Here is a 21,663-nt window from a genome sequence, read left to right as displayed (position 1 = left end):
CTGAGGAAAGAATTCTGGGATTTGTAGTTCTACAACAAAATTCTTTAGCGAGGCCTCCAGGAGCCTACTTTGTAGGCCTGCAGTTCCCAGAATCCTTTGGCAAAGATCCATGGCTCTTTAAAAAAACAACAACACACACACAGAGCAATTTCTTAACTTCCAGAATGTTCCACTTAGACCTAAGATTGCAACCCAGCCCTCTTGGATGTGGATGGTATTTGTCCACAAGGAATTGTTGCAGCATTCCACACTCAAGGATCATGGCCCTCTGCAGGCCACTTTCACTATTTATGAGGAGGAGCCTTACTCCACAGAAAGAAATCCCCAACATTTTCGGCGATTTCAGCAAGAGCCGAACATCACCGCCTTATCATGGGGAGGGGCCGCGGCTCAGAGGCAGAGCATCCACTTTGCACGCAGAAGGTTCCAGGCTCAATCCCCGACACCTCCACTTGAGGTGATGTGAGAAACCTCTGCCTAAGAACCTGGAAAGCCACTGCCACTTGGGAGTAAACAATACTGACTTTGATACAGGGTCTGATTCAGTAGAAGGCAGCTTCTTGAGGTTTATAAGACCATGCATGGGATAGAGCAGGTAGAGAAAGAGGTACTTTTCTCCCTTTCTCACAATACAAGAACTCGTGGGCACTCCATGAAACTGCTGAGCGGTCGGGTTAGAACGGATAAAAGGACGTACTTCTTCACCCAAAGAGTGATTAACACTTGGAATTCATCTCTGCCGCAGGAAGTGGTGGTGGCTACGAGCATGGACGGCTTCAAAAGGGAATTAGATAAGCATATGGAGCAGAGGTCCATCAGTGGCTATTAGCCACAAGGTATAGATAGGGGCTCTGGGGCAAGTGATGCTCTGTCTTCTTGGTGCTTGGGGGGGGGGCAACAGTGGGAGGGCCTCTAATGTCCTGGCCCCACTGGTGGACCTCCTAATGGCATCTGGTATTTCTGGCCACTGTGTGACACAGAGTGTTGGACTGGATGGACCTTTGGCCTGATCCAACATTGGCGTCTCTTATGTTCTTATGCCAGCCTCCAGGTGGTCAAACAAAATATACACACCATGAAAAATGATGAAAATTACAAATTATGTAAACAATTGATTTTATGTAATGCAATTAATAGCTCAGTTTCTATGTACTTATGTATGTTCTTATCTTCAAGTCAGTGGGTCAGAACTCCATTACCACCCAAGGACCAAATCTTGAAAGAGGTGACACCTGTGAGGCCTTTAACTTTAACTATAACCTGCACTGGATGAATGATGCTGTTGTATTTTATTGGTGTTTTATCTGCTTTAATTTGTGTATATTGTATTTTTTTACTACATCTGATGGAACCCATCCTGAGCCAGCTATGCAGGGAGGGCGGGATATAGATCGAATAAAGTAAATACATACATACATACATAAACTGCCTTGTGACCAAGTGGCCGCTAGATGGGCAAGATCTGGTCCCGCCAGCAAGCAAGCCAGCCCTACCCTTCGAGAAGGCTCCTTTGTAGTCCATCTCTTCCACTGACACTTCCGATTTGGTCGGGTCCATCAGGAACACCTTTTCGTTATTGCAGAGCTGAAACTCAGTGTTGAGGGAATACACAACAGGGACTGGACGGTTAGTTTGCTGAAAGGCAATTGGGATCAAAAATCTAAATGGGGGGGAGAAAAGGAAAGGGGGGGGAAAGAGAGACAACAGATGAAATACTTCCTTCGCAATGATTCACCACGATCCAGACGGGCCAGCACGCATCTCCTCCCCGATCCGCCTGACCCTCTGGCAAAGCCTGCACTGAGACCTCGGTTAACTCGGCCCTCCCCTGGCCCTGGATCTTGTTCCCTGATCGATCGTGCCTCTGTGACATCGTAACCAGGCACAACGATGAATCCTTCCTGGCTTGTCTTCATTGTTTTGAACCCCGCTGCCAATCTCCCAGGTTCCTTTTCTCCCTTTTGTCTTAAGAGGGTGTAATACTCAGCTCATCCAACGCGTGCCTCCCACAAAATCATTTTTTTAAAAAATGAAAGGTTGTTGTCCCCCTATGGCAAAGCTAGCCACGTTCTCTTCCATTCCACTGGACAGAAGCCTTATTGAATTTCGCTAGGGTAAAAAAGACTATGTGTGTGGGGGGGGCACAGCCGGTAGTATGACCTTTACGAGAATGAGAACTCAGTTTGGGAAGACCCGCCCAACAAGATTCTCCTTCTGTTATGTATTGGGGCTGGAACATCCCGGGACTGTTTCTACCAGAGACTGGCTGAGCTTGGAGCTCTAGAACAATAGCCCACCAGGACTCTGGAGGTGACCAATGAGGAATTAATGTTATGTAAATAGCCTATTGTTGGGAGTTGGGTATGGCGTTTGCATGCTATTTAAACAGGGCTATTGCCCTGGAGTTTTGCCTTGTATCTGCTGAATCACTAATAAAGCTGAGCTGATGACTAAGCTTGGGGTCAGGCCATCTATGGAACCCAGTATTTAACACTTTCCCTTTCTCCTCCCATTTTAATTTGACAGCTCGTACTAACAGACTAAAGGAGCTGCCGTGCTTTTGGAAATAATCCAAGAGAAGGAGTCACAGTCCTTTCTGGAGCTCAACAGAAAGGAAAGGGTGTGTGATCCTAAGATTATAGCTTTAAGCCTGCTTTTAACCTATAAAGCCCTAACCGTTCCTGAGCAGTCTTGAACTCCCAGACACAACTGCAAGAATATTTTCAAAGCCTTTGTTTGATTTAAATTATACGGAAGGCCACTGCTAATAAGTTTGTGCTGATTTTTTTAAAGCATGACAAAAACAGTAACCCTCCTGCACTGGAGTCTTGAGAAAAGAACCCCCCCCCTTTTAATTCTTTGCAGGTTGCTTTGGTCACCTCTCTGGATGAATGACCAAACAACTGAACCCACTCTTTAAAAATTTCATATAAGCAGTTTGCTGCTATACTATACCCCAAATGTGTGCAGACAAACAGAAAACACACCCAGGCGTACTGAATATAGCTACCCATAAGATAAAGAACAGTGAATGTGTTTTCTTACTTCTCTGGAGCATGAGCAGTACAGGGAAATGGTTTGTCTCCGGGATCAACCCACGACTGCGTGGGCTGTACCGTACACGGTATTAAGTAGATGGTGTATTCTCCTGAGTAATCCTTCCTGGAAACAGAGAGAAGGCACGACCGATAACGGCATTAATTTCGGTTGGCATGCACAGAACGCTTTTGCTCCGGGGACAAGATGCCTGCTAGTCTAATCAAAAATAAATGCACAGACCAAACAACCTTCCAGACGGAGGGCTAACAATTTAGCAGGAGCCACCAGAGGCACAGAGCAGGTCAGGCGGCAAAACCCTGATCGCTAGAAGAATTTCCCGATCACATCCGATTCTTTCACCTGTGCGGTTTGCCCAGTTAAGTCCTGATGGTGACGTTAACTAGATGTGACCCCTAAAGAGTCTATGACTGCCTTGTGCGTACACATGAAAACACATGAAGCTGCCTTATATTGAATGAAGCCACTGGTCCATCAAGAAGAAGAAGAAGAGATTAGATTTATACCCTGCCCTTCACTCGGAGTCTCAGAGCGGCTTACAGTCTCCTCTCCCTCCCCACAACAGACACCCTGTGATGTAGGTGGGACTGAGAGAGCTCTTGACAGAAACTGCTCTTTTTCAAGAACAGCTGTGCCAGAACTATGGCTTGCCCAACAACAGTGAGAGGGCTTCTAACATCCTGGCCCCACTGGTGGACCTCCTGATGGCACCTGGTATTTCTGGCCACTGTGTGACAGAATGTTGGACTGGATGGGCTTTTGGCCTGATCCAACATTGTTCTTATGTTCTTATGTTCCTCTGGGTAAGTGGCAGGAATCAAATGTAGCAACTGGGCAGCCTGCTTGGCTGAAGCAGTTAAGAGCCATGATCTCTTTTGCTGAAGCATTCTTAAGAAAACCATGTGGCCAGTCTACTGTCTTTCCATATCTGAGGATTCCCATTAAAAACTGCATGGGTCTGATGTTAACGGAAGGCCAAAGTTCACCAATTTCATGTCTTCTTCCCGCAGTCTCAAGTCTTTGCTTGCTACATCTCACCTCAACAAGTAAAAAGTAATATAAAAGGAGGGCAGAGCCAGCATGGCGGAGTGGTTATAACTTCTGATCATCCCCTGGGAGAGCCAGGTTCAAATCCACACTCTTCCACAGAAGCTTTGCTGGGTGACCTTGGGCTGGTCTCTCTTAGGACTCTCAGCCTAACCTACCTCTCAGGGTTGTTGTGAAGGTAAAATGGAGGTGAGGAGAATGATGTAAGCCACTTTGGGGAGAAACAATTAAAGAAAAAGGGGCCACGGTGTGGAGAACAACTCTAATAAAGACTAAATTACTAATATCATAAAGCAGATAACTGTCTGTCTGCAATAACGTTCTTATATATAACTGTAATAAATGCCAATGCATTCACAAATGCCAATATAGTAATAATAATCACAAATTGAATTTTGATATGTCAGTTTTGATATGTCAATCTATTCATGAAATCATAAATTCATTCAGTCTGTACATTTTATCAATTTATACACGATTTTATATTATATCAATGCAATGAAAACAAATTCACATATAGTACAACCAGGCTCACAGGCACGGTAGGTCAATGAGAAGAAATCAATTTGATGTATGACAGATAAAAGCCTATTGTATGTTTTTGTCGAATCCAGCATCAACTGTGTTATATGAAGGGCAATAAGTAAAATTTTAAAAACTGAAATATGATGTGGAGAAAAGGCTACCCCGGAGGTCATGTAAGGGGTCCTGAATCATGCTCTCCCAAGTAGAGAGCCAGTTTGGTGTAATGGTTAGGAGTGCAGACTCTAATTGGGGAGACCCAGGTTTGATTCCCCACTCCTCCACATGCAGCTGCTGGTGTGACCTTGGGTCAGTCATGAGTTCTTTCAGAGCTGTTCTCGCACGAGTTCTCAAAAGAGCTCTCTCAGCCCCACGTACCTCACAGGGTGTCTGTTGTGGGGAGGGGAAGGGAAAGGAGATTGTAAGCCGCTCTGAGACTCCTTTGGGTAGTGAAGGGCGGGGTATAAATCCAATCTCTTCTTCTTCTTCTTTTACCTCACAGGGTGTCTGTTGTGGGGAGGGGAAGGGAAAGGAGATTGTAAGCCGCTCTGAGACTCCTTTGGGTAGTGAAGGGTGGGGTATCTGTTCTCTCTTCTCTTCTTCTTCTGCTCTCAACAAGGGAGGGAGGAGGGGTGCTCTCACTGGTATACTTCACCGTGCAATGTGTAACTGCCAGCACCAGGAAAGGTCGTGAATCTACTTACCAGCTTCCCCTCTGAAATCTCTTCTCCCCCCCACACCCCAATCCCCAATCCCCATCCTCATCATCATCCAGTTTCTCCAGGTTCCCAGCACCAGCCGCATCCTGCTCCAGCTTCCCCTACCTCTGCCCCATCACAGCCAAATGGCTGCATGCACCTCACTGGAGTGGAATTCCAACACAGCATTCCCAGAAGCCGTCTGGGACAGCAGTTTCAACAGCGACACACCCTGTGGCTTTTCTTTTCTTTTACCTGCTGTAAGAACTGGTGGCTCTCCAGAGCTGATAAGGGGAATCAAAAGTCTGGCCACTCCATAAAAGCTGCAGGTCAAACTCGATCCCTCCCAGGTGGTCGGGAGTCTTTATGAAGGATTTCGCGTCTGGCAACGTGTGGTGTTCCATCACGAAGTGTCCTGTGTGTGATTCAAGGTTGAGATCATGATTCAGTCTGGTTATAAGGATGAAGCTCCTGTTCCGAGTTTACAGAATAGAGCTCATTTTATATACAATGCTAATATCGTAGCGGAGGGGCCGCGGTGGCTCAGGGGTTAAGACACTGAGCTGCAGACCAGAAGGTCTGTAGTTCGGCAGTTCGAGACCCGAGTGCTGTGTGACAGAGTGAGCTCCCGTCTCTGGCCCTGGCTCCTGCCAACCTAGCCATTCAAAAGCAAGAAACTGCAAGTTGATAAATAGGTACCGCTTCGGTGGAAAGGTAACAGCGTTCCATGCGCCCCGGCATGCGGGCCCCATGACCATGGAAACGTCTTCGGACAGCGCTGGCTGTTCGGCTTGGAAACAGAGATGAGCACCATGCCCTAGAGTTGGATTCGACTGGCTTTTGAGCAAGGGAACCTTTAACTTTACTTTAATATCATAATGCCCTGACCTGGATGGCCCAGGCGAGCCCGATCTCATCAGATCTGACGCTAACCATGGTTGTCCCTGGTTAGCACTTAAGAACATAAGAGGAGCCATGTTGGATCAGGCCAATGGCCCATCCAGTCCAACACTCTGTGTCACACAGTGGCCAAAGCCCAGGTGCCATCAGGAGGTCCACCAGCGGGGCCAGGACTCCAGAAGAATGCTATGCAGAGGCAGGCAATGGCAAGCCACCTCTGTTAATCTCTTGCCCTGAAAATCCTATTGGGGGGGGGGTCATCCTAAGTCAGCTGCGACTTCACGACACTTTTCACCACCAGCGATATGCATTGATGGACAAACTGATTCCAACATCGTTACAATTGTCAGCACTGGTGAAAAGTGCCATCCTGGGCAGAATCACATCCTTCCAAGCCCATCGGCTTCTTGCTTAGGACTGCATGGCGAGTTTGCAGGAAAAGGTTTCTGTGTGAGAGAGAACTTCAGAAAATGGCAACACCGTAGATGTTTTCAAGGCAGAAGATGAACGGAGGCGGTTGGCCGTTTCCTGCCCCTGCGTAGCAACCCAGGACTTCCTCGGTGGTCTCCCATCCAATGACTAACTAGGGCTGACCCTGCTGAGCTTCCAAGATCTGATTAGGAGACCAGGCTAGTTGGGGCCACCCACATCAGGGCAGGAAAGGCCCTGCCTTACCTGTTAGCCGAATTACTTTATTTACAGCAATTGGCAATTTAGATGGGTTCTTGCCAGTGTCTACTAAGGTCCTGTTCCCACCAAGGGTTACCAGAGAGGGAGTCGAGGCCGGTATGGTTAAAATAAATGTCTTTTACTTAAGAAAATATATCACATACAAACAATACTGATGCACGCACACATTCAATCAAGTTCCTTAAAAATACAGTAGTAAAATAAGCACTTTTGCATTAGCAGGTAAGGCTGATGATGGGTGATACTTATCTGTCTTCACAGCTTGGTGATCCCAATGAAGAATGGATGGGGAGAAAATAGAAATCTAAGGGAGTTTAACACACGACTAGAACCAGCCAGCACATGTGGGCAGTAGAGGCAAGGGTTGGGGATAGCAAGCTGGACAAAAGAGGAGTATAAAGCAGACAGGGGTTGTTGCGGGGGATGCTGGCTAGCAAAGGCCAGGTGAATGGTTCCAACCTTTTATAGGTGGTCCTTTGGGTGGGTGGCAACTGTTCCAACCTGTGGACCCACCTACCTATTAGTCCATCCCAAAAACAATCCTATTGGTTGCCTATAGGAGTGGGAGGTTGCCTATAAGGAGTGGTCAAAATTGAAATCTAAACCTTACTCAAAGAGGGCCATCTGGTCAGGTGTGAAATCTTGGCGTCAAGATGCTTCCTTGAAATGTAGATGAAGCTTGGCCATTCCCTTTGTGAAACAAATGTTCATTTGGCAGGAAATACATGGATGTGTTGTACGTGATCCTGGCTGATTCAGCAATGGGGGCTGTCTCTGCTCAAGTTGTTGTTTTGCTGACAATAATGGAGATGTGTGCTCCTTCACCAGGCTAATACTGTGTAGCTGAAACCTCATTCACGTGTAAGGCTTATGCAGGCACCTTCTATGTGTAGTATCACAACAGGTGACTTGTACAGCTTTCTTTGAGCCTATGAGTGTGTGTGCACAGTCCACTGTGTGTGTGTAGCAATAAACATAGTCCATAAAGCAAATATCAATCTCATTCCTTAACATACCCCAAAATTCATTCTAATTATTTCACTTTAATGCTCCTCTGATTCTCAGGCCAATGGTCTTCTCTGGCCCTGTCTTCTGAAATCATTTAGCTAAGCGCTTCTCAGGCTGTGGGGCTGAGATCCAAAAGTGGGTCGCAACTCTCCCACAAATGGGTCAAAAGGCCAAAAGCAGAACATATATAACTTGTGCTGCACCAGCTGCACTGGCCACTAGTGGAGTACCGAGTCAGGTTTATGGTGTTAGTGTTGACTTTCAAGGCCTCGGGCGGTCACAGGCCCACGTACCTTCAGGACCGCCTCCAACAATATGTCCTCAGAAGAAGGCTGAGATCAGCTGATAACAACCTGCTGGTGATCCCCAGCCCGAGGGAGGTCCGGCTGTCCTTGACGAAGGCCAGGGCCTTTTCGGTCCTGGCCCCGACCTGGTGGAACTCTCTGCTGAATAACATCAGGGCCCTGCAGGATCTGGTGCAATTCTGCAGGGCCTGTGAGGCAGGGATGCTCTGCCAGGCTTTTCAGTGGAGGGCAGCAACGTGAGGTTGAGATTGGCACCCTTTCTCTCTCTCTCTCTTTCCCCTCTGTGGCCCCCACGTGCCCTGCCGTGTGGGATAGTGGTGTCACGCAGGGCTCTTTTTGTAGAAAAAGCCCAGCAGGAACTCATTAGCATAATAGGCCACACCCAATAGCAGGAACTCATTAGCATATTGGGCCACACCCCTGACGGCACAGCTCATTAGCACATTAGGCCGCCCCCCCATGTTATTAGAAGTGTGTTCATCCAGCCACACTCACCTTTTGCTTCTTATTCTGTTTACCCTGTTTGTTGTCAAAACCCAGGGCTTCGTCCCTGTGGGGAATCTGGCACTTTTTTTCATTGTTGGTGGGGGTGCACAGAAATTCAGCATTTCTGGTCCAAGGTTATCTTTTCCATCAAAAATATAACTGGGCACTCGATACCACTGCAACCTGAACTAATATTACTTGATTTATGGAATGCCCCCCATATACCCAAATGTAGCCAAGACCTTATTTCGACTCTGCTAATAGCTGCTAAGGTGGTTATTGCGAGTAGCTGGAAATCTACCGACAAACTTCTTCTTTCCTCTTGGCGCTTAAAAATCTGAGACTTTTACATCATGGACAAACTTTCTGATGCAGTGGCTTCCTCTACTAATAGTTCATGTTCAAAATCTACTTTATGCACGAAATGGTCTCCTTTTTTAGAATATGTTTTCAATAATGACACTTCTAAATTTGCTGTTCCTTCTCAGTATGTTGCAGTGTTTCATTACATGTAATTTTGTGTTGGTCATATTTATACCAAATCCCATTGTTGTTTATTGTACTATAGACGAATTAAAAAAAACAACCAACCCAGGGCTTTTTTGCAGCAGGAACTCCTTTGCATGTTAGGCCACACACCCCTAATGTAGCCAATCCTAATGAGTTCCTGCTGTTGGGTGTGGCCTATTATGCTAATGAGTTCCTGCTGGGCGTGGCCAACTTGGGAGCCAGCCGGAACTCCGTTCCTGTGTGTTCCTGCCCAAAAATAGCCCTGGTGGTGTGGCCGGCAATAGAGGACTATGTATTGCCATCCTGATTGGTTCTAGTTTCACGTTTATTATTTGTGATTTTGATTACGTATCAACTGTATTTTTAACTGTTTATTTATTTGTTTGTTTGTTCAATTTATATCCCATCCTCCCTGCCGGAGCAGTTCCGTGCTATAAGTTGCTCAGAGGAAACTGTGCGAATTGCGCTTATAATACATAACATGCAATGTAACAATAAATATGAAGGTGAAAAATATAATAATGAATTCTGGGTAATAAGAAGGAAGGCTTCAACAGATGCTGGTGAAGTTTTCCAGAGTACACTTCGTTTCGTAAAAAAAATTATTCCGAAAGTCAGAAAATATCTCTCATGTATCCATAGATACATGACGGACAAACTAATTCTGTGTCACAGAATTAGATATTAGAATTTCTGCAAAAGATACCTACCATTCATTACGGATTTGGATTTTGTATAGTAACCTGTTAAAATGACTGCAATCTATGGATACATGAGAGATATTTTCTGACTTTCGGAAGACGTTTTTTACAAAATGAAGTCAACTCTGGAAAATTTCGTCAGCATCCATTGAAGACTTCCTTCTTATTACCCACAACCGGCTTCTGCACATGTCGGATCAGGGATAGAAGTCAAGAATCTAGGGCGGAAGGTGTGAATTTCCTTCCAGCCGGGTTCAGGCCCAAGCCCTTCTTGGTGTAGAAATCGAGCCCTTGGATACCTCTGAACTTGGCGTGGGTCTTGAACTCGATGACCAGGCGGCCGTCATCTCGGATGTAGATCCTTATGATCTGCAGTCTGGCCGAAAGGACGCTGTCTGTCTGAATACCTAACAAGGGGAAACAGAAATGGAAGGGGGGGGGGATTCAGGGGCACTGACCGAATCGAACCTGCCCTCTTGTCGTGAGAAGGTGATACAACCCAGCCATACAGCCAGATTTGAACCCAGTGCCACCTCAGAGACCGTCAAGACTTTCAGGTTGCAAGCTTTCGAGAGTCGAAGCTCCCTTCATCACAGCTTGACTCTCAAAAGCTTATCCCCCCCAAAAAAAATCCTGTTGGGACTCTAAACTGCTACTGAACACCAGTTTGGTGTGGTGGTTAGGAGCGCGGACTCTAATCTGGGATAACCGGGTTTGAATCCCCACTCCGCCACATGCAACTGCTAGTGTGACCTTGGGTCAGTCACCAGTTCTCTCAGAGCTGTTCCCTCAATGGCAGTTCTCTCAGAGTGCTCTCAGCCCCACCTACCTCACAGGGTGTCTGTTGGGGGAAGGGAATGGAAAGGAGATTGTAAGCAGCTCTGAGACTCCTTTGGGTAGTGAAGAGCAGGATATAAATCCAATCTCCTCCTCTTCTTCTACTGCGGAACACAGCTACCCTCCGAAACCCAGCTACAGAGACCTTCTACAGAAGCAACAAGAAAGGCAACGAAACCCGTTTTCATTCTGCAGTGTGGATGCCCTGATTCTCAACCAATGCCTTTCCGCTTCGATCTCCTTTGACTCCAGCAAGGTTCCTGCACGGTGGCTCAAATGTAACACCTGTACGTAACTGGATTGCCTACCTGTCCTCCAGAGAACAGTGTCATAAAAGAAGGAGAACTCCATCTCAGTGTGATGCTCGAGAGAGGCCCATCCTCTCGGCGCCGTCACGTAAATGTAGGACACGTAGAGTGGGACGTGGACAGTCAGGAAGGACTGAGCCGAATCGCGAACCTATCAAAACACGTAACGCCACTGTCACGCTCATGGGAACTGGGTCACCGCTGGTATTTATAAGCCACATGGACTGCTATAGTTCTAAAACCTCATGAGTTTCAAAGTGCTTTGGAATGTTTCTCTCCTCTAGGTCAGAATGAGTCCAGGGGTTAGGTAAATGAGGCCCAGAGACAGTGCAGTTATACAAATAAATCTTATTCTACCCGCGTCCCAGTTATATAACCAGGCATAGTTTATGATGTAGCATCCTGCTTCAGGCAGAAAAATTATACTTATTACATTGAAAATGTGGAGACGGAAAGTGCCGTGAGGTCGCAGATGAGTTATGATGACCCTGTGGGGTTCTTTAAAATTATTATTATTATTTATTATATTTTTGTACCACCCTCTCTGCAAGGCAAGCTCAGGGCGGTATACAACAAGTTAAAAACAGATGGCGTAATGCTTTAAACTCTTAAAATTAAGAGCTACGCAACAACGTCCCAGATCCTAAGGTGCCGTGAGGTTTCATAACCCCGATCAGCAGGGGAGGGAGGGAGGGAGAGGGGAGAGAGGAGGACTGACCATGCCGCTGCTGCCCTTCAACGTACGCCTGGCAGAGCATCTTTGCCTGGCAGGCCCTGCGGAATCGTGAGGGATCTCGTAGGGCCCGGATGTCTCTGGCTGAGGACAGCTGGACACTCCTTGGGCCAGGGACCTCCAGCAGGCATGCCAGGAGAGGCAGTCCCAAAGGCTTTCCAAGGCAAGAGGCGTTCAGAGCAGTGTTCCCCCTAAGCTGAGTTGGTGTGAGCTAGCTCACGCGACTTTTAATGCCAGTAGTTCACAAGGTAGAATTTTTGCTCACAAGACTCCAGAGCTTAGGGGGAGCATTGGTTCAGAGGTGTTTTGCCACTGCCTGCCAGTTTGGTGTTATTGGTTAAAGTGCGCGGACTCTAACCTGGGAGAACCCGCTTTGATTCCCCACGCCTCCACTTGCAGCTGCTGGATGACCTTGGGCAAGCCGTAGTTCTGTCAGAGCTGTTCTTGAAAAAGAGCAGTTTCTACCAGAGCTCTCTCAGCCCCACCTACCTCACAGGGTGTCTGTTGTGGGGAGGGGAAGGGAAAGGGGTCCGGAAGCTGCTCTGAGACTCCCTTGGGTAGTGAAGGGCGGGGTATAAATCCAATCTCTTCTTCTTCTTTGTACAGCAGCTCCGGACTTCCATGGTGGTCTCCCACCTGAGGACTAACCACGGCCGACCCTGCTTAGCTTCCGAGATCTGCTGACACTGGACTCACCTGGGCCATCCAGGAGAGGGCCTTGAAAGACAGGGCCTGAGTCAATATTACACTTCTCACAGGTATGGCCCATGCCCTGTTAACATGCGCAGCCAGTTGTGTGTTGAAACTTAATTCCCAGGCATGCAGGGGTCTGAGTTGAACTGGAAGTGTGGTGTGTGGAGAAAAAGGGGGCTTGAGCCTCTCCCCCATTTTCCTGACCCCCAACATCCGAGAGCCACTATTGTACTTACACTAGAGTTTGCCATCCCCTCCGGTCAGGGCAGGGGAATCCCCCGATTTTGGGGGGCCCCAATCTGCCACCAGCAAGCCCCACCCCCAAAAAGCAGCACCCCGTGGTGACGCTAACGTGATGATGTCACCTGTAGTGACGTCATCATGATGGGGCTGTCGCTTGGCCATGCTGTAGCATTTGGGGGAGGGGGAACTCTATGGTTACCATAGAGTTTTTGCCCCGAACGCTAGAGCGTTGCCGTGTGACGGCCCCGGCATGATGACATCACTACTGGTGATGTCACTGCGCTGCGCACGCTTTGCACACGTGGCAGGAACATCCTGAGGAGGAGCCCGGAGCCCCCTGCCATGGGAAAGGTAAGACCTGGCAACCCTAACTTACATACAGCCCATGCAGGGCTCTTTTTGTAGCAGGAACTCCTTTGCATATTAGGCCACACCCCCTAGTGTAGCCAATCCTCCAAGAGCTTACAGAGCTCTTCTTACAGGAGCTACTGTAAGCTCTTGGAGGATTGGCTACATTAGGGGTGTGTCGCTTAATATGCAAATGAGTACCTGCTACAAAAAGTGCCCGACCATCAGGACACACAAGTTTTCCCAGTGGGACAAATAACAGGTCCCCAAAGCATTTCAGGCCAGAAAATGGCACCAGGGCGGTGAAGACAAACCCCCTCTCCCTGTGCACCATGGTCCTCGTTCAGGTTGGACCTCCATGCAGCTGGGAATGGATGTGAACCCTGAACTCCCAATGCACATATAACCAGAACCCAGAGCGGACCTGTAAACGGTGTAATGTGTAGTTAGGCCCTTGCGTTCATTGCCAGTCGAAACCAACAGACTGAAAGCTCTCCAGGTGGTACTACCTGGAAGTCAGCAGTGACGGATCCGCCACAGACATCAATTAGTTCCGTCATGTCATAGTAAGCATCAAAAGTCCAAATGCAGCTCTTCAGGTTCAGATGTTTGTAGAGCTGGATCGTCTTTGGCTCCCTCACAGTGGGGTCAAACTGGTACGGCCGATCATACCCGGGTCCCAGAACGATGCTGTGGAAGGTCACCTCGTCCAGGAATCCAGCATCTGGGGTAGAAAGAATACACTGAGATCTCTTTGTGTGTGTGTGTATGGGACATGCTTGAGCTACATCAGATCTCCTGCTGACATTCATTTAGTACTCGAATAGGGGATTAAGTGGTTAAGACGCTGAACTGCAGGCTGTGGAAGGTCAGTAGTTCAGCAGTTCGAGACCCGAGTGTGCTGCATGACGGAGTGAGCTCCCGTCTCTAGTTCCAGCTCCTGCCAACCTAGCCGTTCGAAAGCAAGAAATTGCAAGTAGATAAATAGGTACCACTTCGGTGGGAAGGTAACAGCGTTGCGTGCACCTTGGTGTTTAGTCATGCTGGCCACATGACCATGGAAACGTCTTCGGACAGCGCTGGCTCTTCGGCTTGGAAACGGAGATGAGCACCACAACCCTAGATTCGGATTCGAGTGGCTTTCGAGCAAGGGAACCTTTACCTTTAGGGGAGATCTGCTATTTATATAATGTCAGGGTCAAACGTCCCAGTGAAAGAAAAGTACATTTGTCCCAGCATCCAATGCTGCAGGAAGTGCCCGGAGGCTCCTGGATACCAATCCCGCACCTGGTGCTTTGCATCTTTTATTTTTGCCTTGATGCTAATCATGTAAAGCCCCAGGCCCAGTTTTCCGTTCTGGACAAAAGAGACATTTAGGGTTTCCAGGTCCCTCATGACAACTTGCAGCTGGGCGGGGGGGACGGGGGGGGGACTTCCCAGCAATGAAGGGGGGCCCAGGCCAGTGTTGCTGGAGACACCTAATCTAATAGCCTAAGCTAAATGCTGTATGCTTTTTAAACAATAAATATTCAAATCACAAGCCTAAGTGTTTTTTTGCTTTTGTATTATGAAATGTTCATAAGTATTCTAATATCCAGTTTTCTGTCGTTTTATACATAACACAATGGGGAAAAAATTACAATGACATAAACCAATCACAAGACAGAAAGCTTATTGAATACTGGGGTGCGTATTCACAAAGTCATCGAAGTGAAGAAAGGTCCTTTTTAAACAATGGTATCGATAAAGATATAAACCTTGAACTGGACCAATATTTTCAAAAGCGGAGGAACATCCACTCAATGCCGAAATGAGCTGGGCAAAGCTTAGAACGCCACAATATGTCCATGTAGGTGTGGCAATCCTTAAACTCTTTAGACTGAACTACTACTAACGCAGATGCCAGGTAAGTCTCTGTTGTTTCATATCTTCATCATATAGTTCTTGCAATCTTCCTTTGACAATTCTATATTGGAGCTGATGGCATCAAATCAATATAGTGCCTAAAAAAAGCAGCTTACCTTATCATTAAACATCAAAAGCACTTTACACCTCTGAGGAGCATCAAAGCTTCAAAAACCTGCTTTTAATGACAAGGTAAGCTGCTTTTTTTTAGGCACTGTATGCTCTGGTACTTGGGCAAAAAGGTTTTGGCAGAAGCCATTTTTACCATAGAGTTTTGGCCCAAATGCCAGGGCCTCCCACATCATCGGTAACGATGGAGTGTATAATTTCAACTTTAAGGGAAAGAAGCCTTCAGCCAAGCCCGAGCTTCAAGTGATGGCTGTCCCATTTCACCTCGAAGGGCCACCCCCGCTACACAATTCGGAATGCCACAAATGGAACGTAGGGATTTAAGAACTGAATCCAAGGACTCCCCTATCTTGTCAATTTGGATACCAGCCCCATATAAACCTTGCACAGCCGCCAATCTGGCTGGCATGCAGAAAGTCCCAGGTTTGGTCCCCGGCATCTCCAGTTCAAAGATCTGGCAGTAGGTGATGTGAAAGACCTCTCTGCCTGAGGCCCTGAAGAGCCCACTGCCAGTCCGAGTTTATGACACTGACTCTGATGGACACATGGTCTGATTTTATTTATTTATTTATTTATTTATTTATTTGTTGGATTTCTACCCCGCCCTCCCAGCCAAAGCCGGCTCAGGGTGGTTTACATAAAAACAGGTAAATTACATAAAATAAGTTACATTAAAACATGAATTACAGTTAAAACAATTCAACCATAAAAAGTGCTAGTAGTTGTTGTCACCAGTTTGGTGGTGACAGCCATTGTTCAATTTTCTTAGCAGGGGTCATTTCCTGCAGGAGCACACAGGAGCGGAGCTCCGGCAGTAAAGACCCCAGGGAGCGGGCACATGCAACAAGCCCCACCCCCTGCTCCCAGCAGCCCTCAGTCAGAGCAAGAAGCAGCCAGGTAAGCTGCAGAGCCCTCCCCCCGCCCCCCTGGCCCAAAACAGTCCAGTGGCACCTTTAAGACCAGGTTTTATTCAGGTACAAGCTCTCCCTCCTCTGCGAGGACAGATCTGCACGTCCCCCCCCCCCCCAACAGCTAGCAATCCAAAACAGTCCAGTGGAGCCTGAGCAGTGGGTGTTGCCTTCTGACACACTTCTGGTGACGTCAGGGGGTGTGGCATATGCAAATAAGTTATGCTAATGAGCTATGCTAATGAGCTCCTGCACCTCTTTTTCTACGAAATGACCCCTGGTTCTTAGCACACATATTTAATACAAGGCAGCTTCATGTGCTCTTGATTTGTGCCTTCCTAGTCCTTCTTTCTATGCTGGACCCTCTTAAAATTCCTTGCTGCTGCTTTATTGTACAACACAGAAGCAGCAGCCCTCTCATTCCATATGGGGGGATGCAGTTTAAAATGCTGACCCAGCTCAGGCAGTTGAAAGGCTCTGCGATCGGTGTGACGATGCCCAGGGCTCTGAGATGCCTTTCAGAACGGGCTCCCTCCGTCCCTTAATCTGCCCCTGAAGCTGAGCTCTCTCTAATGCCAGACCAGAAGGATGGCAACAAAGGAACACCTGCTTAATTAATGTGATTTTTACTGTGCCGGTTTCGTTTTACTGCACGAGCTGGCAATTTAGTCCCAAGGATTTATTACCTGAGATGCCTTTGAGGTCTTGGATGCTGACGAGGTTGGAGCAGACATGCTGGTGCCTGTAGATGGACTCTGACAATAGGAAATGCAGGTTGTGCAGAGGCATAGTGGAGATGAGGGGCAGCATCCCGTCCTGGTGAGGAATTTGCACGGAGATGTGGATTCTGGAACACCACAAAGAAGGAGAAATCAAAAGGGGGGGGAGGAAGGAGTGGAGCAGTAAGAGGAGGAAGAAGAAATACATGAGTCAGATGGCCGCTCTTTTGTAGGATCATACATAGTAAGGGGAAGAAGAAGAGGAGGAAGAGGAGGAGGAGGAGAAGAGGAGCGGGAGGAGGAGATTGGATTTCTACCCCTCCGTTCACTACCCGATGGAGTCTCAGAGTGGCTCACAATCTCCTCTCCCTTCCCCTCCCCACAACAGACACCCTGTGAGGCAGGTGGGGCTGAGAGAGTTCTTTCAAGGACTGCCCTTGAGAGAATGGCTCTGAAAGAACTTGTGACTGACCCAAGGTCACACCAGCAGCTGCATGTGGAGGAGTGGGGAATCAAACCCGGTTCCCCCAGATTAGAGTCCAGGCTCCTAACCACTACACCAAACGAGAGAGGAGGTCCTAAAACTGATAGACAATTTAAAAACAGATAAATCACCAGGCCCAGATGGCATACATCTGAGAGTTCTGAAAGAACTCAATTGTGAACTTGTGGCTCTCCTTACAAAAATATGTAATCTTTCCTTAAAATCTGCCTCCATTCCTGAGGACTGGAAGGTAGCTAATGTCACTCCCATCTTTAAAAAGGGTTCCAGAGGAGATCCGGGAAATTACAGGCCAGTCAGTCTGACGTCGATACCGGGTAAATTGGTGGAAACCATTATTAAGGAAAGAATTAGTAGGCACATAGATGAACAAAACCTATTGAGGCAGACTCAGCACGGTTTCTGTAAGGGAAGATCTTGTCTCACTAACCTGTTAGTGTTCTTTGAGGGGGTGAACAAACACGTGGACAAGGGGGACCCAATAGATATTGTTTACCTTGACTTCCAGAAAGCTTTTGATAAAGTTCCTCATCAAAGGCTCCTAAGCAAGCTCAAAAATCATGGGATAAAAGGACAAGTCCTTTTATGGATCAAAAACTGGCTAATTAATAGAAAACAGAGAGTGAGTATAAATGGGCAGTTCTCCCAGTGGAGGGGTGTAAGCAGTGGGGTACCACAGGGATCAGTACTTGGTCCACTGCTTTTTAACTTGTTCATTAATGATTTGGAGTTGGGAGTAAGCAGTGAAGTGGCTAAATTTGCGGATGATACAAAGTTGTTCAGGGTGGTGAAAACCAGTGAGGATTGTGAGGCACTCCAAAGGGATCTGTCAAAGTTGGGCGAGTGGGCGTCAACATGGCAAATGGGGTTCAATGTGGCCAAGTGCAAGGTGATGCACATTGGAGCCAAAAATCCTAACTATAAATACACGTTGATGGGGTCTGAACTGGCAGAGACTGATCAAGAGAGAGATCTTGGAGTTGTAGTGGATAACTCACTGAAAATGTCGAGACAGTGTGTGACTGCAATAAAGAAGGCCAATGCTATGCTGGGGATTATTAGGAAGGGTATTGTAAACAGATCAGCCAATATCATAATGCCCCTATATAAATCAATGGTGCGACCTCATTTGGAAAACTGTGTGCAGTTCTGGTCACCACACCTTAAAAAGAATATTATAGCTTTGGAAAAAGTGCAGAAAAGGGCAACTCGAATGATAAAAGGGTTGGAATACTTTCCCTATGAGGAAAGGTTAAAGCACTTAGGGCTCTTTAGCTTGGAGAAATGACGACTGAATGAGGAAAGGTTAAGGCGCTTAGGGCTCTTTAGCTTGGAGAAACGACGACTGAGGGGTGACATGATTGAGGTTTATAAGATTATGCATGGGAAAGAGCAGGTAGAGAAAGAGGTACTTTTCTCCCTTTCTCACAATACAAGAACTCGTGGGCACTCCATGAAATTGCTGAGCGGTCGGGTTAGAACGGATAACAGGAAGTACTTCTTCACCCAAAGAGTGATTAACACTTGGAATTCACTGCCACAGGAAGTGGTGGTGGCTACAAGCATGGACGTCTTCAAAAGATGGAGCAGAGGTCCATCGGTGGCTATTAGCCACAAGGTATAGATAGGGACTCTGGGGCAAGTGATGCTCTGTCATCTTGGTGCTTGGGGGAGGGGTCAACAGTGGGAGGGCTTCTAATGTCCTGGCCCCACTGCTGGACCTCCTGATGGCACCTAGTATTTCTGGCCACTGTGTGACACAGAGTGTTGGACTGGATGGGCCTTTGGCCTGATCCAACATTGGCGACTCTTATGTTCTTATGAGAACAACATCTATGGTGGTGGTGGGAAGAACTGTCAAAACGCAGCTGACTTATGGAAACCTGTAGGGTTTCCAAGGCAAGAGATATTTAGAGGTGGTTTGCCATAGTTTGCCTCTGGGTAGCAACTCAGAACGACCATTGGTACTTACCCGTGAAGGGTCCTTCTCCTCTGAGGCTTGGAGGACATCTTGTGGGTGATTCCCATCCTTCTCTAGGGAGGCAGGACTAAGTTGAAACTTCTTCCTGTTCCCTTTGGAGGGAGTCACCCTAGCTCAGTTCGGTGCTCCGCAAGCAGTAAGCTACATAAAAACTACACTTAGCAGAAATACAGTTAACAAGAACAGGAAGAATACCATAGAATTACGAAACTCAACAGGAAAACAACCGAATCCATAAGAATAACATCTGTGTTCGGCTCTCTCTCTTTCCCTCAGTGCCTAAGGCAAGACAATTAAAAATAACTGGAAGGCGGACCAGTATGACGACCTGGGAGGGCCAAGATGTCCTCCAAGCCTCAGAGGAGAAGGACCCTTCACGGGTAAGTACCAATGGTCGTTCTCCCCTGAGGCGGAGGACATCTTGTGGGGTCTCCCAGAGCAGTAATTAATTTGAGGGTGGGAGGTCGTCATCTGTTGCAAGAACAGACTGCAAGACGCGACGACCAAAAGCCGCATCAGCCGAATCAAATACATTGATTTTATAATGTTTGATGAAAGTGGAAAGAGATGACCAAGTGGCCGCCTTACATATCTCTTCCACCGAAGCCCTGTTACATAGTGCAGCATTAGTTGCTGCGCTGCGTAGCGAATGCGCCGTAATCCCTTCCGGCACTGAAAGATTAAGACTCTTGTAGGCCTCAACGATGCATGCTCTTAGAGAGGAACCGATGGCCGAAGTGGACATCTTCCTTCCGGTGCGAGGAGGAGAAATGTTCACGAACAGAGACTCTGTCAGTCGTATTGGCGCTGTCCTGAGGATGTAACATTTAAGGGCACGTCTTACATCTAGTGTATGCCAAGCTCTTTCTTTTGGATGTACGGGATTCGGAACAAAGGAAGGTAGACAAATATCCTGAGAATTGTGGAATCTGGTATGGACTTTTGGGCGAAAGGACGGATCCGTTCGCAATACCACTTTGTCTTTGTGGAATATACACAAATCTTTCCTAATTGATAAGGCCCCCAATTCGGAAATTCTTCTGGCCGAGGTAATGGCCACCAGAAAAAGTACCTTGAGTCTCAAAAATTTCATGGAAATGTCCTTAATAGGTTCAAACGGCTGTTTAGTCAAGGCTGAAAGTACGGTGTTAAGCTTCCATGTGGGAAACCTGTGCGCTTGTGGTGGGTCCTGTAAGGCCGCCCCTCTGAGAAAACGACGAATATGAGGATGTTGCGAGATTGGAAGGCCACTAAATTTTGGAAGGACCGTAGCCAGTGCTGCAGTCTGTCTTCTAAGAGTTGCCGCCTTTAAGCCTGAAGAACGACCGTCTTGAAGAAATTCCAGTATGGACTTTATCTTGGGACGGAGAGGATCGATCCTCTTTCTCCTTGTCCAACGTACAAACGCCTTCCACGTGACGTTATATATGCGGGAAGTAGATGGTTTTCTGGAGTCTAAAATGGTCTTAATTACTGACTGACTGTATCCTAGTTCTTGGAGTTTGACCCGCTCAACCTCCATGCGGTCAAGCAGTACCAGGCTGGGTTGGGATGCTTGATTGGCCCTTGATTTAGCATGTCGTCGGATATTGGGAGGAACAGGGGAGGAGCCACAGCTAGTTCCCGCAGAGACGTGAACCATGGCCGTCGTGGCCAATAAGGTGCCACCACTATCACCTCTGCCTGGAGTAACCGAATTCTCCTGAGAAGGCGCGGAATAACTGGTAAGGGTGGAAACGCATAAAGTAGTCCCGTCGGCCAAGGTGTCAGTAGGGCGTCGGTGGCTTCCGCCGCTGGATGAAAGAACCTGGTGAAGAATCTGTCCAGTTGGTGGTTCGTTGCGGACGCGAATAGATCTACCTTGGGTACTCCCAGCTTCGTTGTAATCAGGGAAAACAGAGTCCTTTTTAGTGACCATTCTCCCTCCTGTATTGTCTGGCGACTCAGCCAATCGGCTTGTGTATTGGTCACTCCCCTGATGTGTTCTGCATGAAGTGACAGCAACTTGTGTTCCGCCCAGTTCAGGAGTAGGGTCGCCTCTCGCCTTAGGGATGTCGAGGTGAATCCCCCTTGCTTGTTTAGGTAGGCCATGGCCGACATGTTGTCGGTCCTTACTAACACATGGCATCCCGACAGTTGTGGTTGGAAGTGTTGGAGGGCAAACCAATGAAGGGCCTGCAATCCCAATCCCCCCTCCTGTAGGGTTTTCTGTGGTACATAGGCTAGGTCTCCCTGTAATGTCCCGCCAGTTGCCAGCACTGGGCAGGCAAACCTAGCTGTTGACCTAGGGTTCCCAAATCCCCCCGGGGGGCGGATTTCCCCCCGCTTTCAAGGCCCGATTCCTGCTCCCGCGGAATCGGGGCCCAGGGGAAACCCCACCCCTGCGTGCGCGCCACCCGGAAGTGACGTCGCACGCTGGGGGCGGGGCCACAC

General features: G+C 47.7%; 1 protein-coding gene across 1 annotated transcript in view; it reads right to left on the bottom strand.

The window, feature by feature from the left end:
* Positions 1–21,663, bottom strand: part of FRAS1 (Fraser extracellular matrix complex subunit 1) — a gene marked incomplete at its 5' end in the record, with an annotated part of 267,939 nt that overhangs the window by 7,730 nt on the left and 238,546 nt on the right. Inside the window, 7 exons of the mRNA XM_015407524.1 lie at positions 1,494–1,660; positions 3,046–3,162; positions 5,580–5,739; positions 10,224–10,331; positions 11,070–11,220; positions 13,596–13,810; positions 16,715–16,875. Of these exons, the coding sequence (XP_015263010.1) occupies positions 1,494–1,660; positions 3,046–3,162; positions 5,580–5,739; positions 10,224–10,331; positions 11,070–11,220; positions 13,596–13,810; positions 16,715–16,875 (1,079 nt within the window). The remainder of the gene's footprint in view (positions 1–1,493; positions 1,661–3,045; positions 3,163–5,579; positions 5,740–10,223; positions 10,332–11,069; positions 11,221–13,595; positions 13,811–16,714; positions 16,876–21,663) is intronic.

The sequence above is a fragment of the Gekko japonicus genome, unplaced genomic scaffold, assembly GCF_001447785.1.
Source record: "Gekko japonicus isolate JY-2015 unplaced genomic scaffold, Gekko_japonicus_V1.1 scaffold926, whole genome shotgun sequence".
In the NCBI taxonomy this organism is placed as follows: domain Eukaryota; kingdom Metazoa; phylum Chordata; class Lepidosauria; order Squamata; family Gekkonidae; genus Gekko; species Gekko japonicus.
The sequence above is the reverse complement of the archived record's forward strand: the minus strand, read 5'-3'. Positions and strand labels throughout refer to the sequence as shown.